General features: G+C 48.7%; 1 protein-coding gene across 2 annotated transcripts; it reads right to left on the bottom strand.

Moving 5' to 3' along the window:
* Positions 1-476: 476 nt before the first annotated feature.
* On the bottom strand, positions 477-17,967 carry hace1 (HECT domain and ankyrin repeat containing E3 ubiquitin protein ligase 1). Of its 2 annotated transcripts, XM_056602236.1 has the most exons (25): positions 17,635-17,967; positions 16,840-16,894; positions 16,560-16,649; positions 16,309-16,413; positions 15,633-15,708; positions 14,876-15,007; positions 14,131-14,213; positions 13,840-13,936; positions 13,239-13,340; positions 12,376-12,482; positions 11,600-11,750; positions 11,050-11,124; positions 9,749-10,164; positions 8,309-8,377; positions 7,848-7,935; positions 6,018-6,129; positions 5,609-5,706; positions 4,672-4,759; positions 4,295-4,444; positions 3,664-3,860; positions 2,935-3,066; positions 2,382-2,480; positions 2,106-2,176; positions 1,801-1,914; positions 477-724 (listed from the first exon to the last, which is right to left on the bottom strand). In XM_056602236.1, the coding sequence occupies exons 1-25, from the start codon at positions 17,843-17,845 to the stop codon at positions 622-624; spliced, it is 3,021 nt and encodes a 1,006-aa protein (XP_056458211.1). In that variant the 5' UTR covers positions 17,846-17,967; the 3' UTR covers positions 477-621. The 2 variants fall into 2 exon arrangements, with proteins under 2 accessions (XP_056458211.1, XP_056458212.1); XM_056602237.1 differs by lacking the exon at positions 11,050-11,124.
* Positions 17,968-18,126: the final 159 nt, after the last annotated feature.

The raw sequence follows: 18,126 nt of genomic DNA, 5'->3' as shown, positions 1-18,126 counted from the left end.
GAGAGTGGCTCCAAAAAGATCTCAGAAAAAGATGGCTGATTGGTTGAAGGGATGCTATTTAGTTGGGGGGGGGGGGGTGTTGGAGGTTGTCCTGGTGTGCGTGTGCGTGTGCATGTGCGTGTGTGGGGGGTGGGGAGGAAGGTGTGTCCACAGGTATGTCATGATGATGAGCCTTTTAGGTCCATCTGCCACAGCTCTTCATCTCTACCTTGAAGAACTCCTCCTCCTCCTCCTCCTCCCCCTCCCCCTCCTCCTCCTCCTCCTCCCCCTCCTCTTCCTCTTCCTCCTCCTCCTCCCCCACCTCCTCCCCCTGCTCGGTCCACGCTGCTCCCCAGCCAGAGGGATCCCTCATCAGGGACAAGAGGCATGGGGACGTGGTGCGGGAGAACTAGGGAGGGGGGAAAGGAGGGAGGGAGGGAGGGAGGGAGGGAGGGAGGGAGGGAGGGAGGGAGGGAGGGAGGGAGGGAGGAAGGAAGGGAGGGGTGGGTGGTGGAGGTGCGGTCGTCGCGTCGCTCCCTCTCCCTCCTGCAGATATGCCTCTCCTGCGGCGTGTATGCCCCCTGGACTCCCCCCTGTGGGTGGGTGAGGCAGCAAGGGGGGAGGGCTTGGGGGGTAGGGGAGTCACGCCATGGTGTAGCCGTAGCTCCCACAGTGACACGCCACCAGCAGGCGATCCTTCAGCACCTCCTGGCTGGGGTACTCTGGGAGCTTCAGCATGTTGATGCTGCGTGATCACAGCATCCGTCGGAGGAGGTGGTGGTGGTGGTGGAGGTGGTGGAGGCGGGGAGGAGGGAGGAGGGCCAGCGCAGGGGAAGAAGAAAGGGGGAAGGGGAGAGGGAAACGGTCAGCACACTGAGGGGGCAGATGTCAGTTTGATGGCCACATTATTATGGGTAATATCCAGCCGAGGTATTACGTGGCGATTATTATTTTTTTTACGCAATGTATTTATATTTATTTTCTTCTCCCACCTCCCGCCCCCGATGGCTACAACTCGGAAAAAAGCCTGGGGTGATAATAATGACCTGTCGCTCATTCTCCTCGGTGGAGGCCACCTCCCCCGACCAAGCTCCTCTCCGCCTGCATCTAATCATTTAGTGAACATGAACGCCGCCAGCCCAGTCGGCCCCAGAGGCGCTGCTCAGAGGCCCCACACTGCCCTCTAGAGGCTCTGCACGCAATTGCTTCCCTTGGCCCCCGTTTCAGTCTCGTCTCCCCCCCCTGCTCTGCCGACTTGTGATGTGTGATGTGCTATGTAATGCCGTTATTTAATGTCATCGTGAAGCTCCCCTGGGAGAACCATGCGTTTGGTTTCTCCCCTCGAAACCTTTTGTCAATGTGTGCTTATCGCAGGGCGAGCGTGCAGGTGTGTTAGTGTGTATACCCGTGGTTAAATCGCTGCAGAAGATGAGCGGCAATAGAATAGGGAGACAGGAGAGAGAGAGAGAACCAGGGAAAAGACACAGAGAGCGAGAAAGAGAGACGGAGAGAGCTAGAGAGAAAGCCAGAGACAGAGAGAGAAATGATTAGAGAGACAGAGAAAGACAGAGACAGAGAGAAAAATGATTAGAGACAGAGAAAGACAGAGATGGAGAGACAGAGATAGAGATGGATAGAGAGACAGAGAGAGTTAGAGATAGAAAGAGAGACAGAGAAAGACAGAGACAGAGAGACAGAGAGACGGAGAGAGAGAGAGAGAGACACAGAGACAAAGAGACAGAGAGGCGGAGAGAGAGAGAGAGAGACACAGAGACAGAGAGACAGAGAGGCGGAGAGAGAGAGGCTGTGTGTGCTCCTTACCATGTGCTAGAGGTAGGCAGCAAGTGGGAGGTGAAGGGCACGGCAGCGATGGTGAACTTCTGCAAGCCACTCCCACCCATGAGGTAGGCAAACCCGCCGTGAGGCACTCTGGAGCTGGGAGGGCAGATCCCACACACCAGAGTTAGCCAGAAAGCTAGTTAGTTAACTCGATAGCTATCTAGTGAGATAGCACCACGGTTCATCAGCAAACGTCAACTTTAAGGAGCAACTTCAAGAGCCGATATCAGCCGCCTTTAGACCCGTGGACACAGGGAAAACGGCCGTTCAAACAAAGTTACACCTACCTGCCCGTGACAAACTGCAGCAGCAAAACCCGGTCCTCCTGCGTCAAGTTCTCCACCACGTTCCAGAACCACTGGGGAGGGGAGAGACACAACACAGCTCTAGTCTGCCGGCCGGGGAGAAGCACCCACCACCGCATACCGCAGCGCCACCAGAGACAAGGATCTTCACAGTGTTTTCAGTGGAGCCCCGGGGTAATGCACCCTGACCCCAACCTCCCCTGGGGCCTGTCCCTTGGGCCCCCCACCTCCTGGGGGGGCTCCCTTGAAGACACACACCTGCACCGCGGGCTCCTGCAGATCGTAGCCACTGGTGTACTCTGTGTTCTTCTTCCAGTCCTGCACGTCGATCTCGGGCAGCCCAGACAGCAGCAGCTCCTAGAGGGACAGGGTTGGGGGGGCGAGTATGTAACAAAATAATACATAAAGGGGGATTGTTAAATTATTATCCGCCACATAAGATGCCAGCTGTCAGAAAGTGTCCGATCGACAAAGACGATTCAGGTGATTCTGCTCAGAGCGAAAAAACACGTTATAGGTGTGTTAGAGGAGCGGCCGATAAAGGATAGATAGAAGCGGACCAGGGATAACCATCGCGGTGACCTATTGATCCGCCACATGATTGAGGAAAAAGAACACGGATTCTGCAGACACAGGCAGGACGAGAAAAAAATCTAATCTCTCAAAGCCGGAGCAGGGGTGACGCTTCAAGGTGACTCCAGACAACCAGGTGGCATCCTGTAAGCCAGACACGGCCAATCAATCAGCGAATCAGTCCCCGTCGGATGGCGGTTAGCCCCCCCAGGACGCCCCCCGGGGTCCTCGGGCTTACCAGTTCATATTCGTCAAAGAGCTGGATGAGCGAGGGGGGGATATAGGTGTGGAACCCCTGCAGGAAGGCGTTTATCTGGGGCTGGATGGCGCGTGTCATCCTCAGCTCCGTCACCAGCTGGACGTACTCGGCCTGCGGTCCCAGACAGAGAGAGAGACAGAGAGAGACACAGAGAGAGACACAGAGAGAGTGACAGAGAGAGAGTGACAGAGAGAGAGAGAGAGAGAGAGAGAGAGAGAGAGAGAGAGAGAGAGAGAGAGAGAGAGAGAGAGAGAGAGAGAGAGAGAGAGAGAGAGAGAGAGAGATACAGAGAGAGTGACAGAGAGAGAGAGAGAGAGAGAGTGAGAGAGAGACACAGAGAGACACAGAGAGAGTGACAGACAGACAGAGAGAGAGTGACAGACAGAGAGAGAGTGAGAGCATGAGAGGGAGCGTGAGAGAGAGCGTGGGTGACAGAGAGAGAGAGCATGAGAGAGAGAGAGAGAGAGAGAGAGAGAGAGAGAGAGAGAGAGAGAGAGAGAGACAAGACAGAGACCGAGGGACAGCCGACTCTTGTCAATAATCCCGTCTTGCCACTGTTCACGATTTAGATGAGCTGTCCTCTAGCTTGTATTACACTGCCATCTTATGGAGATCTGTGGTAGAGCTTCCTCTGTGCAGTGTTCTCGCTACACAGGGTTGAGGAACCACTGAATGAGGGGTCATCTCTCGTCTGATTGGACGGCGCACCTTGTTGTCCTGGGTGACCAGAATCCCGGTGCCGCCGGGCTTCAGAGGCACCTCCGCCATGGCTCCGAACACGTCCGTCTCAACCGAGAAGGTGAGCTCCAGGCCCAGGTCGCTGATGTCGTTGTCCAGGATCCACTGCAGGTTCTTGGCATACTCGGGGTCGATGGAGGCCACGTCCTGGTAGTTGACCGGGATGCCTGAATAGAGACGATTCGATATTTGGGTTAGAATGTATACCATACACTACATAATCAAAGTTATTATATGGCAGACCCGCTGATAGAGCCTGAACAGACCCGCACACAGTCAAGTGAAATTCACCCGGAAAAATTATAGATAGAATATTATGATAATATCTATTTTATTAAATCACAGATGGTAATCTATGACATTTAAATTAAATAAGTACAATTGTAATTCAATTTACATTTTAAATCAGCAAAATGTTTTAATGTAATCAACCCCCCAATTTGTGTAGAAATGGAAATGCAGAATGGAAATGATATTAAGGATATTGAGATAAATGCCACATGCATGACGTGACCCATCCTTGATGGGAAAATGACCATGAAGGCTGGGCTAGTAGCGCTAATCCACCAGAGTAGGGTTGTTATCATGGTGAGATTCGTACCCAGTATGTGCTTGTAGAAGGAGCGCGTGAAGTAGATGTTAACCAGCTGCCGGTGGTACAGTGCCAGGCCCAGGACCTGCCCCGCGAAGCAGAAGTAGTTCAGGTGGTCCGGGTTCACCGACGAGTTGCTGTTGGGTTGAAACGTGGTACCTGGCGGGCCCACACACAAACACACACGCACACACACACACACACACACACACACACACACACACACACACACACACACACACACACACACACACACACACACACACACACACACACACACACACACACACAGGATCACCATGACACCCACACAAACAGGCGGGTTCTCGGGACAAAGTGCGTCGGTAAACAGGAGACTAGGGCCGCCCCTCGCCGCCCAAACGTACCGTCAGCCGACTGGGTGAAGAGCCCGTAGTCTGGGTTGACTATCTCATTTGACAGGACGTCGAACCACTCCCGCACCACGCCCTGACCCTGGAACGACAATAACCAGGTCAGAGAATATGACCCTAGAACAACAAGAACCAGGTCAGAGACCCCTGACCCTAGAACGACAAGAACCAGGTCAGAGACCCCTGACCCTAGAACGAAAAGGACCAGGTCAGAGAATATGACCCTAAAACGACAAGGACCAGGTCAGAGAACATGACCCTAAAACGACAAGAACCAGGTCAGAGACCCTGACCCTAGGACGAAAAATAACAGGTCAGAGACCCTGAACTTAGGACCACAATAACCAGGTCAGAGACCCTGAACTTGAACCACAAGATCCAGGTCAGATACTCTGACCCCCCCCGGCTGGCTGAAGGCTTGTCAGCTGAAGAACCCAGTCTGGGAGTTTAGAACAGTACAGAATGCTTAGAACTGCATGAATATGATCCTCCCAAAACAGCTTATTGATGGAGGCAAACAAATGGGGATAACATACACTTGTGATCTAATGGCTACATAAGTGGCCTTTGTACTGTCTGAGCTGGTGTTTATCTCATCTCTAGCTGAATTATGGCTCTGCCTTCAAAACGGGAACCAAAATCAATTAAATAAGCGCCGTCAGAGAGTCAAACAGAGACAACAGACAGCACTTCTGAAGCGTCAGCAATAAACCCAGACTGGAATAAAGATGATGAAATCATTGTGTTTTCCCCACACGGTAGAAGAAAGACAATATATGGGCAGGGTTAACATATTCCAGGATAACAACGCGGTCCACTCCCCATTTATGATCAACAGAGCGGGCCTGTGCGATGGTTCAGTGCTGGTTTTGTCTCCAACCACGTGGTCGGCAATGCAGAGAGTGGCGGGGTTCTCCCCCCTCAAACTCACCATGCCCTCCTCGCCGTGGAAGCGGACGGCGATGCCTTGTTTGAGCTTCTCATTGGTGGACTTGGACACCATTTCACAGCTGCTGCGGAACACAGAGTCTGTGGGCGAGGAAGTGGGGGTTATTCGTGATGCGTCCACGTTGATGCGTTGAGAAGATCTGCTGGATAACGACGGGTGGGAGGGTGTCTGTTTCCGTGCACCTGTGTGTGTGTGCTTGTGCGCGTGCTTGTGTGTGCGTGCATGTCTCTGCATGCGTGCAGGTGTGTGTGTGCGCAAATGCGTGTGAGCGCCTGTGTGTGCATACGCACATGCATGATGTGAGTGCATGCGCGTGAGCAGGGTACCTTTGTGTACCAGCAGGTGTGCATGTGTGCGTGTGTGCGTGTGGGTGTGTGTTTGCCCGGCCTACCTCTGTGTATCAGCAGGATGTCGTTCTCGTTAACAGGCCGGTGGACCATCTCGTTGTCTGGCCGTCCCGCCAGCAGGTGCTCATAGAACCACTCGCAGCGCTCCTTAAAGGGCTGAGAGAGGGAGAGGAATCTGACCCACGAGCCACTGAGCTACTCTTTGCAAAAGCTAATTACATCCTCCTCCCCCAACACACACACACACACACACACACACACACACACACACACAAGCGCCGATGCCAGAGACGCCTCCAAGAGCCGGTAGTGCTAAAACACTGCCTGTTAGGCCTTGACGCTGGTGCCTATTTGCATAATATTTCCCTTTGTTCTCTGACTGACAGAGACTGACAGAATGTGTAGGAAACTCTGTCGTTTTTCTTTCATTCGTTTTTCCCGCTCCAACTCCCTCGGGAGCCGAGCAAAGAATCAAGAAGATTAAATCCAATTCAGGAGGTTCGGGTCTCTAATTAGTCCCCCCCCCCACCACCACCACCTTGCTAACTCCCAGGTGAGCAGTAAAAGAGTGCGGGTAACGAGCCTCGCTCAAATATGGACACAGAGCAGAAGTCCGTGCGGCCGACAGAGGCTTGTTAAAATTTATGGAGTTGTGTAAAAAACAGGGCTTAGGACAAGTTATCGCCGCGGTTATGACATCGTTAAACGGCGCCAAGGAGACTGTAGCGTTTCAAAGTCACTTTCTACCTCGTCCTCGGAGACAGACAGGGAAAGATAAGGGAGGTGGGAGCTAGGGGGGAGAGGTGTGTTTGTGTGTGCGTGTGGGTTGGGGGGGTCGGATAAAAATCTAGGACTGCAGTTTAATAAGGATATTTCTATTATTAAGGATTATGGTTGATCAATACTTTTTTGCAGAGGTTAGAGGAAGTATTTGGGTATTTTTGCGTTGTAGCCATGTGAGGTTTAAGAGATGTCGAGATTGAATGAGGTTCCTCCACGCGGTGAGTGAACGACTCCTCCACTGGACCGTATGGAAAAGTTTGGATTTGGACTGTTTGAAACAATACACCAAACAAAAATAACAATTACATTGGGAGGATATACATGAATATAATCAATATAAATGGAAGTGAACCAAAATAATTTTAAATGAAAGGCTGTTGCTCGTTCATGAGTCAAATATAGTATGAGTTTACAAAATATGTATAAAATATTCATATTCTTCATTGGCAAAAAATGGAACATTGGCTACATTTATAGTTGTCATGAGGACGTTTAAAATGGCAGGGTGTTGTTTTAGAACGTATCGACGTACACCCCCTGGGCTATTTAAACATGCTGGATCATGAACCACAACAGTGACAATTCAGTAACTGGTTTGTGGCATACCAAAAGTAAAATACCGTCATAATAAAAAAAATTGAGAATTCAAAGATTCAAAATATCAGTGCATTGTTAGTTAGTTGCGTCAAAGTTCAGCGTTATCCTTCATTATTCTCTCTCCTTGGAATTTGAAAAGCCTGTCATGTGTTTCATTTTGTGTTTGGTTTTTGATTGAGCCAGCGCATGGCCAGCATCCAACTCCCGGTGTTAGTGAAGGTAAGCACCCTGCCTCCATCCTGTCTGCAGCATGGCTCAGCCCTGCCGCAGCCAAAAATGGCTTCATATCACAAATTCAGAACTTTATCTTGTGATTCTTGCACAAATCTTTGTCTCACCAAAAGTAATGGATCCGAAACTTGGCTTAATGACGAATATGATAACGGACAAACTGAGACAGTGAGACCTGTCCTGTTTGCCCTAGACTACTAGGACTCACTGACGTGTGACCAGAAAGCCCAGATTTAATGCAAGAGTCATTCAGCATGGCTCACCTGGCCTTTGATGATGAACATGAAACGGGACATCAACTCGGGACACTCCAGCAGGAAGTGGAAGTGGTTAAAGATGATCTTTGGATTCCTGAGAGAAGGAGATGGATCGATGGAGTGGGTGTGGGAGAGGGATGGATATTGGGGGAGAGAAAAAGGAGACAATTGATGAGATAACACATCAGAAAGTGTGTGTTTGTGTGCGTGTGTGGGTGTATGCGTGTGCGTGTGTGTGTGGTCAAGAGGCAGCGGAGCGTGTCAGACAGCCAGATAAACAGAAAAAAACTAAGATAAGAGAACGCTGCAGAGTCAGAGAGAGAGCGCGAGAGAGCGACGTAGACAGAGACAGGGAGAGCGAGTGAGAGAGACAGAGTGAGACAGTGAGAGTGAGAGAACGAGAATCAAAAGAGAGAGGAAGCGTGAGTAGGAGGATATCCGACAAACAGAGGCTTGTATCGACTCACCGGGTCACGAAGCACTTGAGCACCTCGTCATGCTTGCACACAAACTCAATGAAGCGCGGCGAAGTCATTCTGCAGGGGGGGAGGAGAGAACACAGGGGGGGGGGGGGGGGGGGGGGGGGAGAGACAGTCAGGGGTGGGCGTCACCGGAAGAACCACCACATGTTTTCGGCGGGCGCAGCTGTCGCCAAAAAAGGGAGGACAGAAGCAACCGGCCCATCGATAAGGGGAAGAGCCCGTTACTCATGGCAACCGACGTACGCACCACTGTGAATAGCGACGAGGCTAATACGAAATATGTTATAGCTGGTTCAGACTACACGATTCTCAAGACATTCCTCCACGATTTAACATTAAATTGTTTTTTGGCAATAATATAAAGAGTAGTGGAAACCTTCCTGTGCCATGCCTCTTGAGATGGTTCACTTTGTGTTTAACTTCAAGCTCAACATTTATTTATTTATGCGCAATTGTTTGCTGGGGCTTATTATAGGGTGGAGCTATGGAGGGAGTTATGACTCCAGCCCTATTATAACCCCATCTGTGCTATTGCGTAACAGATATCATTCTTCATTGGATTGATAATACCACACACCCTTTTATATTTACTTAGTAGAAAGGCAAAACCAGGGAGAAGGCAAATGAGCCTTGGCTAGAACCTCTGCATGCAGGATGTCTTGGTCATGTGTTTAAACCTGGAACAATCCTTTGTGCTTTGTCAAATAAACAAATGGATAATGAAATAAACATTGATGTGTATGTGTGTTTGTGGTTGAGTGTGTGTGTAGAACGGAAGCTATTTGCAGGCAGAAGCTGATGACATGAGAGAAGATTGGCCCCTCCTCCCTCTCCCTCTCTCCCTGTTCACATCAGGGGATCCTCAAGAGTTTTCAGGTTTAATCAAATTAATTAACATGTATTTTCCCCCTCCCCCAAACATGGCCGTTATGATGAATACACAAGAGTCATAATGTTTTACTACACTGAGCTCAAGTCACATACTATTCCCCACATTTTGACATTTCTCAGGATAGAGGAAAGGGGCATGTTGTATAGTCTACAGGGCCCTCATACAGGGTATGAACCATGTATGAGCACTCGTTGCTATGGGGACACTCTACCTACACATTGGATCGCTGGGGACTATAGCACACTGGTGTCCTGAATGAAGGTCCAATGCTTGATCACGGTTTTCATGCCTGTGACCTCATGGAAAACACACTGATACTTAGTGAATAGGCTGCGAAACCACCATTCGATTCCACCTGCGTCAAATTGCCCGATTTTACCGATGCAACCAAGAGGTTCGATGCATCAAACTGTGGACGCTAACAACCAAGCCTGCATCAGTCACCACCGACTCTTGGTAGAGCACCTGGAGTCAGGTGTCGGCCTCCTGTTAGCCACGCCCACCCCCTCCCCAGCCAATCACTGGACGCTCACCCCGGCGGCATCTGACAAGAGCAGCTCATGTAGAACGCCTGGATGACAGCGCTGAGGCGGTTCGACGTCATGGAGATCACGTCCTCCCCGTCGCCGTACGCCTCCGTGGTCTCCATGACGACCGGCGGGTCCGCCGCGTCGGGGTCCGCCGCGTCGGGGTCCGCCGCGTCGGGGTCTGCCGCGTCGGGGTCTGCCGCGTCGGGGTCTGCCGCGTCGCCGTTGACGTCAGCGTCCACGGGGGATGACGCCGCGGTGGTCGCGGCGGCGCCGTCGCTGGCCTCGCGCTGCTTGAGGAGGAGCGAGGCGATCTCGCTGCTGGGTGAGGAGGCCGAGGAGGGGTTCCTCCCGTTGCGGTCCAGCTCGGAGGAGATCAACACCAGCCACTCGTCAAGGGAGTGCCACAGCAGCTCCATCGGCTGGTACAGAGTCACACAGGGAGGGAGCGGTAGAGAGAGAGAGGTAGAGAGGTGGAGAGAGAGAGAGAGAGGTAGAGGTAGAGGTAGAGAGAGAGAGAGTGAGAGGTAGAGAGAGAGAGAGAGAGAGGCAGAGAGAGAGAGAGAGAGAGGCAGAGAGAGAGAGAGAGAGAGAGAGAGAGAGAGAGAGAGAGAGAGAGAGAGAGAGAGAGAGAGAGAGAGAGAGAGAGAGAGAGAGAGAGAGAGAGAGAGAGAGAGAGAGAGAGAGAGAGAGAGAGAGAGAGAGAGAGAGAGAGAGAGAGGTAGAGAGGTTGAGAGGTAGAGAGAGAGAGGTAGAGAGGTAGAGAGAGAGAGGTAGAGAGGTAAAGAGAGAGACAAAAGAGGGAAGACAGTGGGGAGACAACGGGAGGACAAAAGAAATAGGGCAAGAGCCTGATGAACGGGATGTAATTGAAGAGAACAACTTGCCACTTGAGCTGCGTAGAAGCAGAGACGCCAGCTCACCGGCTATGACTATTCATGCAAATCAAGCAATCGCACAATCACAATCACACCCCCGCAGAGACATCCCCCCCCGCCCACACACATCTCATCGCCGTTGACAGTGGCAATCATTCTCAAATAGTATTTTCATCAAGCAAATCGTATCGGCCTGAGTGATTGTACTCTCTTCACTGTGAGATGAGATTTTAATAGCCTAACTCTGTCGGGAGTTGATAAATTGAAATAGTTTTGAACTTCCATACTCCCTCCCCCCCGTCCCCCCATCACCATCCCAATCAGCATCCCCAAGCCACAGACCCAGACATGTTAGCATATTTGACACTTTGACACAAAAGATTATGATCAACCCCTTTCAGAAATGATGTTAATATCTATAAGACTCACTTCTAGGGGATCAAAATCTCTCCAGGAAGCCTGCTGGCTCCGAGCCCACTCTTCCTGTTCCTGTTTTATACGCATCTGCATCGCCAATGGATGGAATGAGTTCTTATTTGTTGTTGTTGTTGTTATTGTTGTTATGTTGTTGTTATTATTGTTGTTGTTAGTTATACAGATACAGTTGAGCTTAGTGCAGTCCTGTCTAGGAACATGGTTACCCCAAGCATGTTTTAAGTATTGATTAGTAATTGCCTTCAATCGCTTTACTTAATCAAATGCATTTGTTGGACGATAAACATCCAGAATTTACCGTATGCAAAAAAACAATAAAACTACAGCAAACAACACATTACACTAGATGACTTATGAGCTCCCACCCCATAACTTTCACCCTTTCTCCCGTGTCCAGCTTCTATTTATAGCAGGGGACAATTAACACAGTCTCCACTATCCTGGCTGGACCCCAGCCATATCATGTTCTCCCCCCTGTCTTCAACGGTAAGCGTTCCCCTTTCTTCTGCCTCTTCTACAGCACGAAAGGCTCTGAACTGCTGACCTTGAACACCTGGCTGCGGGGGGTCTTGTTGCCATTGTAGCCCATGTCGTTGCCGTTGCCGGGGGACGACGGACCCAGGCGGAACACGTGGCAGAAGATGCGAACGATGCGCAGCAGGCTCTTCATCTGCGCCTCAAAGCTGCTGGAGAGACTGGCGGGGCAGGGAAGAAACAGGATATGCTGTTAGTATCCCCTGTGGTATACGTGATATAGAGAGCTCAGAGTGTGCAGACAGTGTGGAGTGGATGCAGGTATGCAGAGGTTGGACGCCATAGATCTTAAGGAGAGGGTAGAGTGTACGGAGAGGAGTGTAAAAGATACACCAGGTCACTCTTGCAAAAGAGACTTTTTATGGCAAGGTGCTCTCGATGACTCAACGATTAAATAAAATTAAATTCACTGCTATACATAGTACCGATACATGTGTAGACACTGGTTATACAGTGTATAGACACACAGTATATAGAGTATAGATATAGGTTGCATATAATGTATAGATAGAGAATAAAAGTGTCCTTCATTTTGAGACCAGCATCAAGCTGTGAAAGGTTTCCATTCATTCTTTCCTTCCCTCATGCTTTCATGGTGGTAGGAATTTAGAAAGAAAAAAAAAGACCCAATGATCTATTGCATCATACATTGGTTTGTTGTTGTGGCTACATGTTCACCTGACGGTGTTGTGGTCACTAGTTCCCGAGACGGTGTTGTGGTCTCTAGTTCACGAGAAAGTGTTGTAGTCACTATTTCACCTGACGGTCTTGCAGTCACTAGTTCACCTGAGGAGCTTGTGTCCGTTGGTGGTGGCCACCTCGGCCAGACTTGTCAGGGTTCTTTGGTACTGGCTGTCACTCTGCTGGGAAACATGCTCCAGGACCTGCCTGAGCTGCATTAACACACACACACACACACACACACACACACACACACACACACACACACACACACACACACACACACACACACACACACACACACACACACACACACACACACACACACACACACACACACAAACATAATGGCAGGGTTAATTAGTTTTGGGGTAGGTCCAGTGGATCTGAAAAATGCTGGCCCCAAGACAATTTGTACTGGCCCTTAATCAAAGTTATAATTATCAATTAACCATCACGTCATTGGCGCGTGCCAATGACAGGCACAAGCAGTCAAAGTTTTACTGTCCAAACTTTACTTTTGTAATGGCCCTGGGCCATCAGGCATTCCTTATGGTTGTACCCCAAAATGTTTTATAATCTCTCAATAAAAGTCGGAAGTCATCAGGCCTGTTTGCCTACTTTCCTCCCCGTTCTCCTGTTGTTGAACTTTTCCCCGTGTCTATGTGGTCCTGTTTTGATCTTCTTTGTGACAGAGAGAAGCCCACTAATATAATGGATCGAGTTATATCAAAGGAGATCGGGACTTTCTAGCTGCGACAAGCCCAGAGGCTTATCTCGTGAACCAGCAGGAGACAAACACATTACAGAGCCTTATCTTGTGAACCACCAGGAAACAAACAATAGCGTGTGGATTATATATGTCCATCAGTCTCTTGGTCACCACCACTGCATCATTATTTTTATTATGATACATAAAAATATATTTAAAATATATATACGTTGGATATATTAAAACTTTTAGCCACCATGCTTTCCTTGAGGTCATCGTTCTGGGTCATCTGGATGAGGGTCTGGAACAGTCTGTTGTGGTGCTGGATTAGGATCTCGCATGTCTCCCCATAGCCACCCTGGACTCACACACACACACACACACACACACACACACACACACACACACACACACACACACACACACACACACACACACACACACACACACACACACACACACACACACACACACACACACACACAGAAAGATGGAGGGATCGGGTTCAATGAAAGGAAAATCAGGATGTTTTTAGTACAGACACCCAGATACACACAATAACTGGTTTTAGAAGAGGCTATAAACAGGAGACAAGACTGAAAAAGAACGTTAGACGATTGTGTCTGTATATGTGTGTGTGTATATGTGTGTGTGTGTGTGTACGTGTGCTTGTGTGTGGTAGGATAATAGTGTAGTGGATAAGGTGGTCGATCCCAGGCTTATCTGATCTAACATAATAAGACAGCAGTAAGCAAATACAAGCAAATATCCATAAACAGTGTGTGTGTTTGTGTGTGTCACTATGCACATGAGCATGTATGTGTGTGCACGAGGCGGGCGATGGACGCAGTCCCCACCTGCACGCAGAGGTCCAGCGGCGTGACCCCGTTGCGGTCCGGGAGGTACTTGGCGGCTCTAGAGAGGAGGATCTGGGCCGTGTCGCGCTGGCCGTGGCTGGAAGCAAAACGACCAAGGGGGGCGGGGTCAAGAGGTGGTCCGGCCATTCCCAACGTGAATCACTGCCACACACTCCTTGAGGTGTCATCACACAGTGCCCCCGGGTGAGGTAACAGAAACAGGCAGCATCGCAGTACTCAAACAGATCACTGTGCTGGTGTTGGTTGGCGGGAGGGGGGTCATGGGATCACCTGCAAGCAAAGTAGAGTGGCGTTGCCCCGGAGACGTTGGGCCGATTGATGTCAGCACCGCTGTCCAGCAGACAGAGCACCGTCTGATAGAGGAACATAAAGGGGTGTGTGTGTGGTGTGGTGTCGATTGGTGTGTGTGTGTGTGTGTGTGTGTGTGTGTGTGTGTGTGTGTGTGTGTGTGTGTGTGTGTGTGTGTGTGTGTGTGTGTGTGTGTGTGTGTGTGTGTGTGTGTGTGTGTGTGTGTGTGTGTGTGTGTGTGTGTGTGTGTGTGTGTTTGTGTTTATGAGAGAAGACAGAGAATATAATAAACACAAACCAAGGCACGGTACCAACATTTTCTCAATTCTGAAACAAAGGCCTTCTTTTCCCTCCATATGTACGATATGCCGAACTTCCTGTTCAGGCTTGTCGCAGAATCCATTTGGAAATCAGGATTTCAAGTATTGTCTATAGTCATTGCGTCTATTTGGACGCAATGTCAAGAAAAAATGTAACATAATCTAGGCACTGAAAGACAACAATTGATGCCCGGCTAAACACTTAAACTATCCGCTTTCTAAAATCCCTGTTAAAAAGAGCCCCGGTCAATGAATATTTCTGTAATCCAGCAATAGCCTTGCATATATTCAGCAAGTGCATATCGTCAACATGACGATGGGCTATCGGGACCCCTCCAGGTATGCTACGCTGGTATTGACTGTGTTCTATTGGGTTCGTTTAGCGGCAGCGGACACACAGCCCTCACCGTCTTGTGTCCGTTCTGACAGGCCACGTGGAGGGCCGTCTGTCCCATGGCGTCCTCCACGTCCACGTTGGTCACATGCTGCACAAGGTCATGGAGCAGCTCGGTGCGGCCGTTCACCGCCAGCCAGTGGATCTACGGCCGAAGGAGGTGGAGGAAAACAGATATGATGGTGGGGTGGGAACAATTCCGCAAGTGTATACCCTTTAGACCGCCATCCCTTTAAGAAGGAGGTTTGAGAAGGTTTTAAAAGGAGAATGGAAATGTTTGGGCTTGGTAGATGAAAATGTTTGGAGGGAAAACATTTTGTTCAAGGGGTTGATGCAAATTAAGCAAAGTTTTTGAGTGGAAATCACTTGTTAAGTTGGATGCTGTCATCCATTTGCTTTTCGAGGAATCTTTGGATTAATACCTATTCTTCTGAGTTCAGGGTCTCTCTAACTTGTATTATAGCAAGGCTGGCAATATCGGTTGAATGTTAAAGGTGGTGGGATGAAACCCAAGAGCAGCCAGTCTGAGCATTCATTCCTATGCAACACCAAGCCTCCGGTACCCTAAACTGAATTAGGTGGTGAGAGAGATGCAGCAGGCAACCTGGGGTCATGCTTGTAAGGTTTCGAAACAACAGTTTCATCTCAATCTCTTTCAAACCGTCTGCTAATAGAACGACTGCCTCAGAGTTTCTGAGAACTCCCTCAAAACCTTTAACTATGACTAAGTCATTCTCTGCCCTCAGCCTAAGGTTTCAGGGTTTACTTACAGCCGTCAGCCCCTCGTTGTTGCAGATATTGACGTCTGCGTTGTACTCCAGCAGTCTGCCCATGCACTTCTTCTGTCTGTAGGGACCGGAAGAGGGAGAGCATCACAAAATGACCAGTCAGCTGAGTCACTGCTTGTTAGATAAAAAGTTATAACTCATCTATTCATGAGAATATAAAAAAAAACGATCAGTCGATCATCTCGGCAACATGAATCGACCAAAAAATACAGACATATTAGCTTGTTGTGCTGCATTAGGGTTAGGGTTAAGACAGAAATATTAAAATGTTATACAGTACGAAACACAAGATTACTGAAACAACATAATACGCATAATACTCTACTAGACTAGAGGTCAATTGCTCAACTGTATGGTGCTTTTCAGACTGTATAACAACACAATACAGAAGGTAAGGATCTTCATGAAAGACACTATTCAAATTTAAAGAGATTCCCAGTTTCCGAAGAATGACAACACACAATGTCATCATAGACAAAGCGAGCTTGTGGATGAGAACAAATAAATGGTAAACGACTTTGCCAAAAGCTGCACCTACAAAGTTCCTTTCAAGAGAAATATAATAGCCGTTGTTTTTTTGATTGTGGCTGAAACTGGAGTCACTCTGAAATGATCCGTTAACTGTTTGCATTTGTTATGAAAGGACGCTGGTTCCTACCCATTCCTGGCAGCCAGGTGAAGAGGAGTACAGCCAGAAATGTCCTGGTAGTTAGGGTTGGCTCCTCTCTTCAGCAACAGAATAAGACACTCCACTGACCCACAGCTATAAATAGACAGAATGCAGCACTGATTGTCTAAACGCAGAAGAATTTATGATGACTAATAAATTACTATCCCACTTGGTCAATATACAGTACGTACATCTATAAACAGTTACAGGAATGTTATCCAATAAGATGAGAGCCTTACTTAGCAGCAATGTGTAGCAGACTTCTCTTCACACGCCCAAAGGCATAGTTCACGTCAAACTTGGAGTTCAGCAGCAACTCTGATACTGACCTTTGGTTTAGGGGGAAGGGGAAGGGGGAGGGAGGTAATTAGTGCCTATTATTAGCCGACTTAGTTATGAACATTTTGTATCAAAATATCTAGGTTAGTATGTTACTTGTTCTTGCTGTGGTGGTGATTCTGTTGCCACACTGTGACAACAGTAATTTGTCGTTGTTTTTTGTTGTTGTGGCTATCCTACCTGTGCTGGTCAGCCATCACCATGGGCATAAGTGTGTAGACTGCAGTCTCATTGTCTGTAGAGGCAGAACAACAATCATAAGTTTCAAGGTATAAGAGCTGTACCGATGTTATGGGATCTGACATGCCTACATATGTCAACGTGTGAGCAGGGCATTTGGGTGTGGTGCTTTAACAGTGCTACAAAGTCGGTGCCAGCACCACATAGTTATTACAATGGTTTTCAACTGCACTTATCAATGTTGGACTCGGGGCTGAAGTGCGGATGCATTGAAACATGGTCCAGCTAGACATCCGACCGCAGCTTGTGGTAATTCGAATGCCATTATATTAACCCATTGTTTACCCACTGTGACAGTTAACCTACGGTAGTTATTTTGACAGAACGAGGCTGAGAGAAGATCCTGAATTATAGAGTTACCCCGGTCTACCAGAAGACAATTTCCGGTCTCTTACTTCCTCGTTCCTATGAATGAGCTGTGACAGTTAACAGTCCTCGGAGGGAGAATAAAAATAAGATGACAAGAACAACAACAACGAAGACATAGGGAATAATAAAAACGAGTTGTTTTTTTTAAAACACAATTTCTGCTCAGGCAATATCCCTACAATCGAACAGAACAAAATATCACACCCCATCTCTCTCGCTCTGGCCGCCAACTCAATGTCCTGCCCTCTCTCGTGCCAATAACGCTATTTAGGAACATCCCGATCCAGGCGTTCCACAGTGAGATGAGGACGCCTGGGAACGAGGTTCTGGAAGACTAGTTAATTAACTTGGTGTTATTAACGGTACCTTCAGGGAGTTCGACAGTCCTGGCTCTGCGGAGGGAGCGCGTCAGCCGACTCAACTGTACGTTTAGCTGCTCCATCGCTCGTTCCATTATATGTGTCCAATACACGGGAATGAACGGGGAAACAGAGTCTCGACACTGTTTAATGACCCGCACTAACCACCACCGCTTCTGTCGTCCATCGAGATGAAAATTGCTGATCCCTACTCCCATCTACACTGATTTACAGTAATTCCCCTTCCACACATTCTTTTCCATCCTGGTGGAGAGTACTCTTCTCATTTTCCTGTTTTCATGACGTTCGGTTGCATAGTTCGCTATGCCTTTTGGGTAGTGTAGTTGTCTCCAGTATGTAGTTCTTCATTTTTATTTCGTTGGTATAAGGTATTTTACTGTGTCGTATATGAAAATGAAGATGTATATGAAGATTGATGTGTTTGTGTTTTTGCCTCAACCTAATAAAAGCATGTTCCCCACGTCGGAAATAAATATAG

This window comes from Gadus chalcogrammus, chromosome 11 (assembly GCF_026213295.1).
Source record: "Gadus chalcogrammus isolate NIFS_2021 chromosome 11, NIFS_Gcha_1.0, whole genome shotgun sequence".
Lineage (NCBI taxonomy): Eukaryota > Metazoa > Chordata > Actinopteri > Gadiformes > Gadidae > Gadus > Gadus chalcogrammus.
Note: the sequence above shows the minus strand (reverse complement) of the source record. Positions and strands in the feature narration are given on the sequence as shown.

Bases quoted from the DNA above. Each gene is read 5' to 3' on its own strand.
- hace1 (XM_056602236.1), bottom strand. From the start codon at position 17,845: ATGGGAGTAGGGATCAGCAATTTTCATCTCGATGGACGACAGAAGCGG. The intron at 15,008-15,632 runs GTAAGTAAACCC...CTTCGGCCGTAG, and splicing joins ACAACGAGGGGCTGACGGCT to ATCCACTGGCTGGCGGTGAA. The intron at 3,067-3,663 runs GTGCGCCGTCCA...CTGGGACCGCAG, and splicing joins TGGTCACCCAGGACAACAAG to GCCGAGTACGTCCAGCTGGT.